The sequence below is a fragment of the Palaemon carinicauda genome, chromosome 45, assembly GCF_036898095.1.
Source record: "Palaemon carinicauda isolate YSFRI2023 chromosome 45, ASM3689809v2, whole genome shotgun sequence".
Taxonomy (NCBI): Eukaryota; Metazoa; Arthropoda; class Malacostraca; order Decapoda; family Palaemonidae; genus Palaemon; species Palaemon carinicauda.
In genome coordinates this window covers 36,657,378-36,667,377 of record NC_090769.1, presented here as the reverse complement: position 1 = coordinate 36,667,377, position 10,000 = coordinate 36,657,378, and the positions used below count along the sequence as shown (strand labels likewise).

At 45.2% G+C, this 10,000-nt stretch overlaps 1 protein-coding gene across 1 annotated transcript in view; it reads left to right on the top strand.

Moving 5' to 3' along the window:
* Positions 1–3,340: 3,340 nt before the first annotated feature.
* LOC137635025 (uncharacterized) overlaps positions 3,341–10,000 on the top strand; it is a 58,428-nt gene continuing 51,768 nt past the window's right edge. Inside the window, 2 exon segments of the mRNA XM_068367636.1 lie at positions 3,341–7,816; positions 7,818–10,000. The exon segment at positions 7,818–10,000 is cut by the window's right edge and continues 193 nt beyond it. Coding sequence (XP_068223737.1) covers positions 3,354–7,816; positions 7,818–10,000 — 6,646 coding nt within the window. The 5' untranslated portion in view covers positions 3,341–3,353.

The following is a 10,000-nucleotide window of genomic DNA, read 5'->3' as shown; positions in this document are numbered from 1 at the left end:
TATATATATATATATATATATATATATATATATATATATATATATATATATATATATATATATATATATATATATATATATATAATTCTTTTTCTAGATGGTGTTTGGAGATTTTGTTTAGTTGGGGAAATAAGAATCCATAATTTTCATGTGAAAGTGAATAGTAAATGCATATTTTTGCAATATTTTAGAATATTTTCAAAATTTCAGTCAGTTAGGGTTGAGTATAGAGGTTTCCCTTATTCTTGCGCAACTCGATAAGTGTACTGTATTCTTTTAGATATCTCATAAGATTTTTCTCTGTTTTAGAGTAGGAAATTCGCCCAATTGACTCGGACATTTCGACAACTTATTGCCCAAACATTAGGAGAGTGCCTTTGTTATATAACATGTTATCAATGGAGGATCTTGAAACTGGAATTAGGGAAGCTGTTGTATCCTGGTATTTTATTAGAGTCTTGGTTGTTTTTCTTATCTAAGAAAATAACAGAATTTTGTTATTGAATTTTTATCTTGGAGACCAAGTGGATAGTTTAAAGAGGAGGAATTAAGACAAGAATTATCTATAAAGGTCTTAAACACTTCATATGTGCTTCACTATTACACTATTTCACTATTTATTGATAAGATATTCATAAGGGAAAGGACGACAGCGGTACGTCAGTTATTTGAAATATTGAAATAACCAGTCGAATGACGTATGGGGTGAGTTCCTGAGGGAGGAGAAAGCTGATGTAAATGCCGTGATGCAAGGACTGCTGGAACAAGGGGTCGAAGGGAGATCAAACGGGAAGAGTCCCAGTGTTAGAACTAATGAGGTGTTGAAGTTTAAATGAAAATTCCTCGGTGGGGATGGGAGGGAGGTGCTGGGTGGCACGGAGTAGGAGACTGGTGTCAAATAGGATAATTGATCGTGATATTAAATTGAAATTTTATTCGAATTTCATTAATAGATTTGTGATGATTATTTTATCAAGTAAATTTGTCGCTTTATTCATGGTTGTCAACTTTGCTAGCCTGAATCTTTATATATATTTTCATCTACTCGAGCCTTGGATCATTTCTCAATCTTATATTCTTTAAATATAGGCTTTGTTTCGTCAGGTTTGGATTATTTAGATAATTATATGAATGATTGTATTTACCAATTACCTGAATTTTTTGCCGTTCGCGCCACAATCTTGGTTTTTAATTGTTATTGTTATAGCGGTTTTTATTAGAAGTGAGTGGTGCAATATTTGCTTGTGTGACCTTTTATCGTAAGCGTTACTCAATTTGGTAAACTTACTTTTATACCTTGTCTGTTCAGGGTTATTATCTCTCTCTCTGTCTCTGTCTCTCTCTCTCTCTCTCTCTCTCTCTCTCTCTCTCTCTCTCTCTCTCTCTCTCTCTCTCTCTCTCTCTCTCTCGTCATAGAACTTGTCTACAATTCCATAATATAATACTGAAATACTTACAAATATAGTACATGGCTTCATAATTTAAGTAGGACTTAATGATGAAATAAATGTTATGTCATTGCATGTTATATTGTAGTCAGAAAATTCATAAGGAAATTATGCATGTTTGTAAACGCCCTCGTGTGCAGGTAGTGGGTGAAAGTGTATCGTGAGTAACGAATAGATCAGTTGCATTGAGGAATGCCTATGAACTTTGTAACTTATATATTACATGTAATTAAACATATTGAATTTGTTGTGACTAGTGCATAGAAAGTAATAGATTTTGTCCGTGTATTCCTTAATATTTTCTTTGTTGCATATTTATAGATCCTGAAAATGGGGATGTGACAAGCGGGTCACGAGAACAGTGACCTGCTGAACGGTCACATATTCTGATATCGGTGAGTGACTTTATCAGCGATCCCACCACCCGCCCGTTAGAATTTGGCACTGATGGTGGGCGTAGGTAGTGCGGGTTGGAGTTCAATGGTGCCATCATAGACACCCGTATCCCTTTCTTTCGGGGTTTGATCCATCCCCATGTCCATGGCCGAAGGTAAACGAGGAAGGCGTGTCCCTGAAGGGAGGTCAACGCAATCCAAAGTGACCCAGGGTGTTAACAGTGGGAAAAATGTTTTGCACGTGAATCTTGACGTGCGATCTGGCGTGCCCCGTGCCACTATTGTGCGTCGTGACCAACAGCAACAACAGCAACCACAGCCTCATCAGAAGCAGCAACAACAGCAGTTTGTCCAAGGGAGTTTCAAGACAGGTGTTAACGGTGGCATACCTGTATTCCTTCCTTCCCAGAAACCCCATCCACAGAATAACAACAACAGCAGCAGCCACAAGAATCATTATAATAATAGTGCTCATTTTGGAAATAGCCAACAGAAATCAAGCCCCAATATCAACGCCCACAAACCCAACGCCTCCTCTACCAATTACCGGGAAACTCTTGATGAACCACCTAAGTACGACGAAATATTCAATAATCACGTATTTCACATACATGGTGGTCAGCAAACGCACAAACCACAGCAAAGGACTTATGAGAAAAAGCCTTTAAAGTCATACCTCTTGAAACATTTTCCGAAAGTCAAAACTTTTAGTAAGTTAAGTAGTGGACATCAAAGTGTTAACCAAAGTGCGTCTTTTGAGTCGTCGTCAAGTTTGGGTAGTGGCACTGATAGGGGAAATCGCCATTATACAGAAATTCATATTCCGTCCCCTAACACACTTAATCATTTTGAGGGTGTTTCTCCGCATTCACCTTCGACGATAGAATCTGGAGATGGCACTAGACTCTATTCCCAAGTGAATAGTCAGTTCTCTTCTGGGGAGGTCGGACAATCTCCGTACAGGAGTTACACAATCCATCTAAAACCGGGCCAATATAAAATCAACGTTCATTGGCGATCGAAGACCCATCCTTTTCGTTTGACTCGAACCCCTAGCAGGGGAGGTGAGGGTGGAGAGGCACCACCACCTGCAGAAGAGCAACCTCTGTATTACGGATCTTGTGAGGCTCATCAACAATTTGTGAACCAGGACGTCCAGACTTCACTTCCCAGGCGGTTGGTTCATCGTTTGCTCTTCAGACACCATTCATCGCCTCCTCTGGAGTGCAGCTACAGCGCCGAAGAAGAGGAGTCAGTTTGCCCGATAACGGCAGACATGACATCTCCGTTACCCCAGTGTCAGCTCGATTACCAACAGCAGCCCCTGCAGGTTGCTCCTCATGTGCAGCTGCAGCAACAGGTGGCTCAACAGCAGCACCAGTTATTGCAGCAGCATGTGGGTTTGAATCCGACTGCTTGGGGCGACCGGAAGGGCCAGAAGCGCTGCTGGGAAGGTGGCCCTCGGCACCGCCAGAGGAAGAGTCGGTACAGGTGGGCGTCTCTGTCTTGCATGCATTTGAGCAGCTTGGATGAAAGCATAGGTGATGGTTCGGGTTGCGACTCCTATGGTGGTTATGAGGGGGTCGAACACCTGAAGAGGCACTCTCTCGGTCACTTGAAGGCAGTCAGTGCCGAATCTCTACCGTGTGGGTGTCAGGGGAAAACTGCCTCTCCCGCAGTGCGAGGTTTTTCAAGGGGCTTGCTCGCCGTTGATGGTGTCAGAAATAACACTGGAAAGGGTAACAGTAATTATGCCTGTACTAATAACTTTAATTATGGTGTTGGTAGTTCGAGTAGAGGAAGAGGTGGCTTTCTAACTGGACGGGGAAATTTGAGTAGGTTTAGTCATGTGAGATCAGGTGTCAATTATGTAGACTTTAATAACAAACAGAACAAACCCAGCGACAGTATCCTAAGTGGAATTCTTGACGATGTAGACGAGAGAGAGGGTGTGACAGACGATAGCTTTGTTTTCATTGAGAAGTCGCAGTTGAAGTATCACGACTTATCGCTGAGGGATCAATACAAGAAGGCTAATGTGACAGTTGGTGAATGTAAAACCAGTTCAAAAGTGACCCCCTCAATAGGTGACCGTAAGACTTGGCACGAGGACGAAGCTTTCATTAAGCAGGTGGTGGATGAATATTTCAAAGAACCAGTGTCATTTTCTGATTTAGAAGAAAAGGATTCCTTTGAAAAAACACAAATTCCAGAAAAGGTGAAGAGAGGTGCTTCTCCTGATATAGTTTCTATAGGTATTGCGCCAAAAGCTGAAGAAGAAAGTGACGTTTCCTCCTCCTCCTCATCCTCTGATTCACCGTCATCCCCATCGTCGTCGTCGTCTTCTTCAGAAGACAATCATGAATTTCCTGAGAACAATCCCCTGTCCCCTAGTCCTAGCATTGATGACACTACATACTGTGAATCTGACGACACAACCTCTTGGTATACGGACGACTCCCTTGGTTACGAAGCTGACGCCGAACCCAGTGACAAAGATACTCTTGGACATGTTTGGCGACGTTGGAGGAGTGCTCCCGATGTGAGACAGACAGGTGATTCAAGGATGAGACGAATGCACCAATTAGGGAAGTTAGCGGGGGCGGCTGCTGCTGCTGCGGCAGCGCGTCGAACAGGGTGTAAGGAAAGTGCTGGCGGTGGCGATCGCCGAGAGACAAAAACCTCATCGCCTTGGAGAGATGCTGTTAGTGGTGGTGCCAGGCGGGTTAATGATGATGGGGTTGGGCACAGACGGGTGGAGAGGAAATCCACGCAGCTCTCTTCTTCTGCATTCCCATATAAATCGTCTCCCGTCTTCGGATATCAACCCCGCAAGTCTTGTAGTGTTGACGAAACGAAGTTGTCTCGTTTAAAATTCGGAGTCCGTAAGGTCAAGAAACACAAACTACTTCAATTCAATCACCAAGATCCCGGGAGGAGATCTAAACCTGCTAACAAGAAGATCATTATAAATGCTGCTAATGACAATGGGGACAATAATGAAAACAATAGTGCTAAAGATGAACCCCAAAGATTCGACACATCGTCTCGGGATTTAAGTTTACAAGAGGAGGATGAATTTAATGGCACCGAAAAGTTAGAGTTTGTTAATGGGAAATACAAAGCCAGCTTAATAGAGGATATAAGTGGCCTTAATGATATTCATGTATGTGGCCTTCAAGATATCAAGAAAGTGGACATAACAGAGAGAAGTGGGTGTGGTGGTGTCGTGGGTGGGGAAAAAGCAGTGGGCGTTGGAGGCGGTAGTGGGTGTTGCACCAGTGTAGAAGGTGGCAGCATCGATGACAGCACGGCAGAGAGAACGGAGAAAGTACTCACTCAGGGACTCGTCATTCATCACTCAAATGCCAAACACGATCATCACGCGATTCTTAATCCGAGTGTCATAAAAAATGCCTTAAGCATTTTAAGAGAAGGCATTACTGCTGATCCGGTACAGGAACCAAAATCAGTGCTGTCAACAGAGAGAGGTGTCGTAGTGCCAAATGAGCCACCATTAACTCAGAGAGACGACGACAAAGTTGGTGAGGAAGAAAATCTGAAGTTAAACAAAGAATTTTCAGAGCCAAGTGTAAAGGACATCGAAAATAATTGTCCTTATAATGAAACTTGTAGTTATCAGGAGAAAAATAAAGTACTTGTAGATCAGGTGTCGGCTTTTGACTGTGAAAGGAACATTGAGAGAGAGAAAAATTCCGAAGAGTTGGGAGATATGAATAGAACGAATATCACCATACAACTCACACCACCTCTGACTAATCGGAAATTACTGAATCGGACTGATGTAACGAGATCAGTGGAATCTATTGAATTACCGTTGAATATTTCGGTTACTTTGGAGGGCAATGTTAAAGGGAATGAGAGCACCACCCATGTCGATGGAGGTTTATCTCCACTGAAGAAGGATGCAACGTCAAGAAACGAAAGAACGTATGAGAACATAGATCATCAGGGGCGACCTTCTTTTAATGATAATTTCCCTTCAAGAAGAAAAAGTCAGGAAGGAAATAGAAGCAATGATTTGAATGTCCCTGTTGTGAATTTAAGGGGCAGCAATGAAGGCGGGGGACACGGGAAGCGATCAGCAAGTGTCGATTCTTTTCGAAAGAGTGACCTTAACTCCGTTTCAAGGGCGAGCACAGTATCGTCTTCAAGTGAAACCAGTAGTTGCTGTCATGCTCGTCCAAAGTCTAAACCAAAAAGTTCCAAATCTCAAGGTCGAGGTAACAGTTATAGTCGCAGCAATGATTCAATTAAAAGCAGTCAAGTGGAACCTAAAGAGTCTCGTGCTTCAAGCTCAACTTCTGGTCAAGTACTATTTGGTAACGAGTACCACGTCCAAAGAATTCAGGTGGGCACAGGGGATAGCCGTAAATTCGCCCAAACTACCCAGCGTGCTGTTTTAGAGGTCCCTGTGTGTGGAAATGAATCCAGTGACTGCCAGCCGAAAAAGGTACAGAAGAGTGAACTCGTCCTCGAACCCTCACGCTCGAGAGGGTCGACCCTTAAAGCCTCCTCCTCGTCTAAGCACTCTAAGCCGCCGCCTACTTTCGTGTCTGCATCCTTCCCCAAAAGTAGTCTCGAACGGACTTGTATCTCTGAATATAATATAGGTGATGCACAGCCTCAAAGAAGAACCCCTGACACATACGGGCCGTTGGCCGAAGAATTCAAGGAAAATAGAACAAAAGATAAGTCAGAGACCAGTTCCTCTAAACACGGGAGAGACGCCGATGTAGGCAAGAAATCTAAGAAAAGCAGTTCAAAAGGTAAAAGCAGAGCAACTCCAATAAAATACTTTTCCGGGATATTACATGCTTTTGGCTCGGCTGCTCCTAGATTCCGCTCTGGGTTAACTAATGTGCCGGGAAATGAATGCGAAGGCAATAAATATCAGGAAAAGAGAAGCAGAGGGGAGGAAGACAGTAGAGTTAGTCGTTTGCAAAAGGAAAAAGAAACCTGCAAAGGAGCCTCTAACATAACTGAGCAAGATAAAATACCGCCCATTGTCCCTCTCTCTCTTCATTCTGAATCAGAGCACAACAGGACGAAAACAACAAGGACAGCAGCTCTGTTGGTAGATGGCAGAGGAAAGGCGGGTGGCACTAGGATCGGGGACGACTGTGGGGAAGAGAGCTTTTCAACCCCCATCGCTAAAATCGACCAATTACAGGTGTTGGACACTAAAAATAACCGCCCTGCTGGCACTGAATGCTCCTCCTCTCCCGCTGTCAGTGATGTAGTAGTGCCCCCGGTCCCCAGCCCACGCCCACGACGTGCCCTCAAGAATAGCAGCCATGAATCATCAGCAGGTAATATCGCACCCACTCCACCCACTCGGTGGAAGAATTTCCCTGAGCCTTCTGCTAAGCCTCTTGTGAACGGTACCCTTATTGAAACTAGTGGGGTCTGGGATTGTGGTAGAGGGGCTGACGGGGATAGTAGTCACGAGAGCACCTGGCATAGTCCTAAGGCTAGCCCCAGTGCCAGGCGTTTGGCAGAGGGTCTCTCTCATTCAGGTGAGAAAAGGAGAACGCGTTCACAGAGTTCACACCCAAGTCTCAATCCGTCTGAAGTATCCACGGAGAAATCTAAATCATCTTTAACCCGAGAGCTTAAAGTCGACAACTTGCCTTACGAAAATATTAGTTTCCACGAGAAACATTCGTTTGGTTTGAATGACCTAAGAGACAGCTGTACCCTAAAACGTGACACTAGTAATTCCAGTCATCACAATTCTAGTAATTCCCAGAGCGACCATAAAAAATGCAGGAAAAGGAGTAAGGACCGGGATAAAAGGAATAGTAAATCCGAAAAACGTAAAAGCATAAAGTCAGAGGCTCACCGTCGTAGTTTAAGTTTACATTCTCAGACTAATGAGCTCCCCAGTAAATCGTGTGCTTCTAATAATGGTTCAACTGCTTCAAATACTTGTTCCGGTGGCGGCGGCGGCGGGTGGTGGTGGCGGTGGCAGTGGCAGTCAAAGTTATGGTGGTGGGTCAGGAGAGATGGAGGGTAATAGAAACAATAGCAAAGAAGGTGTCTCAGGTGGTGGTGGTGGTGGTGGTAGTGGTTGGAGAAATAGTGGTGGAGGGACAAGTGGTGGTGGAGGTGGAATGGATGGGGGTTATAATCCTGGTGGTTCGGGAGGGGAGTCGTCAGGAGGGGCATCGGGTCGCCGACGCCGTATCCGACCTCCGTCATTACCAACCTCCCCATTACAATCATCACGGCCTCGCAGGCCTTCTCAGACCTCCCAAACATCGGGTGGTTCTTTGCCTTCATCTCCGACTCGATGGCGCAGACCGCAGTACGAAGACACCTGGGACGGCGTGTGTGATGACTCAGGAAGAGATTACCGCAGATTATCACGCACGCCTTCTGCAGAGTCTATGGAATCAGAGGCGACCTCCTTTTATTACAGTGCCATGGGATCTGCCGTATATGATGAACCGAAATCTGTCTACGAAGACGTCAGTGCCAGGTATTCCTTCATTACCTGTCCCCAGTATGAACCGGTCGAAGACCAGCAAGCTACTTCGTCATTGCTTTCGTCTGCCAAACCACCTGGTGTCAGCAACACCACTGTCACCAACAACATTCCTAGAACGATCAGTGGTGACTTGAATTGTGACGTTGATGTCAGTCTTTCGGAGGGCGAGATCAAAGTAAGAGTTCGTACCGAGGACGAGGAAGTAACGTCATCAACCCCCATTCACGAAGGTGATAGTGACGATAGCGATGAGAGTGATGACGAATGCGATAGTGATGACAGTGATGGAAGTCACGAATATGAATTATCCAAGTCTTATAAATCACGAGAAAATTCGCCTGATGACCTTTACTCGGAGTCAGAAACTGACGGCAGCGATGAAGCAGACGAGGACAGAGCAGAGACCTTGGTCACAGAGGTCAAAGTGATCGGTACAGGTATTGTTCATGCTGTTCCGTGTATGGCTGGTACAGATTCATCCAATTTCTCGACGCTCTCTAGTTCTTTAGGAAGAAGTCGGGAAACTGAAAGTGCTTGTAAAAAGGAAAATACTCGTCCTCCAAAGTCAACTAGAGGCTCTCTCGAGAGTGGAGTAGTTCATGCTACTCCTTGTTGGGCCACCACTGACTCGGATGTCAGGTCGAGTGTTTCCAGCGCTGATTACTACAGCAAAGTTTGCCTGAGTGTTTCGACGAAGGAAAAATTATACGAGCCTCAGTATGAGAATGTTAATAGTTCTATTCACGAGAGAGAAAAAGCTCAAGAAAAGAGTAGCGCTCCCTCGAGTGAGAACGAGAGCCAAAAGAGAAGACTCTCGGGTGTTTGGACTACTGTAGAAGAATCCGATGATGAAAGTAGTGAATGGGAAGATGAAACCCTTCCCGCCAATCTGCGTAAGTCTTTCAGTAAAGCAAGTATAGGGGAAGGGGAGGAGGAGGAGGAGGAAGCAGTAGAAAGCGAACAGGTGCGCTGTCCTCCTGTTGAGGAGGACGAGGAAGAAAACTTGACCCATAGCTATTCCTCCGGTGGCCAGGAGGATTTGCGAAATAGCTGTATTTCTCCTCGTCCTGCAAGTCCTTTCTCTACTCAACACCAACAAAACCCTACGTGGTCCGATCCAACTGTAGGGAACAATTTCCAGGGCGTGCCGATGCCAAATACCAGGGAAAGATGGGACCAACGAGAAGCCAATGCTTGGGAATGGCACAGAGCCGTATGGGAGCATCATAAACAAATCCACGAGCAGCATCTCCAACACGTACATCAACAGCAGCACCACCATCAATCTCTCCTAGCTGACGTTATGTCATGTTTGGGAGGAACTCGGTGGGGCATGAATGCCAGCAATTGGTGTCACCATTCCTACGCAGACGCTGCTAACTGTGGGCGTGATGAAGGACGATTTCCGCATCTGCACGACTGCCCCACGCCCGATTGCAGGTGGTCTGGCCAATTTCACGAAGACCCGCCGTATCAACCAGCTGGAGCTACTTCACCAGGTGACTTGGGGAAACCTCCTCCTTCCCCCCTGCCGCCCTCAGGTTCGCACAGAAGTCGTGACACATCCTCAGTCCCCCGAGACGGTGCCAGACCCCAGAGTCGTCAACAATCGAGATCGCGCCGTCGTGCTCATTCAGCTAATT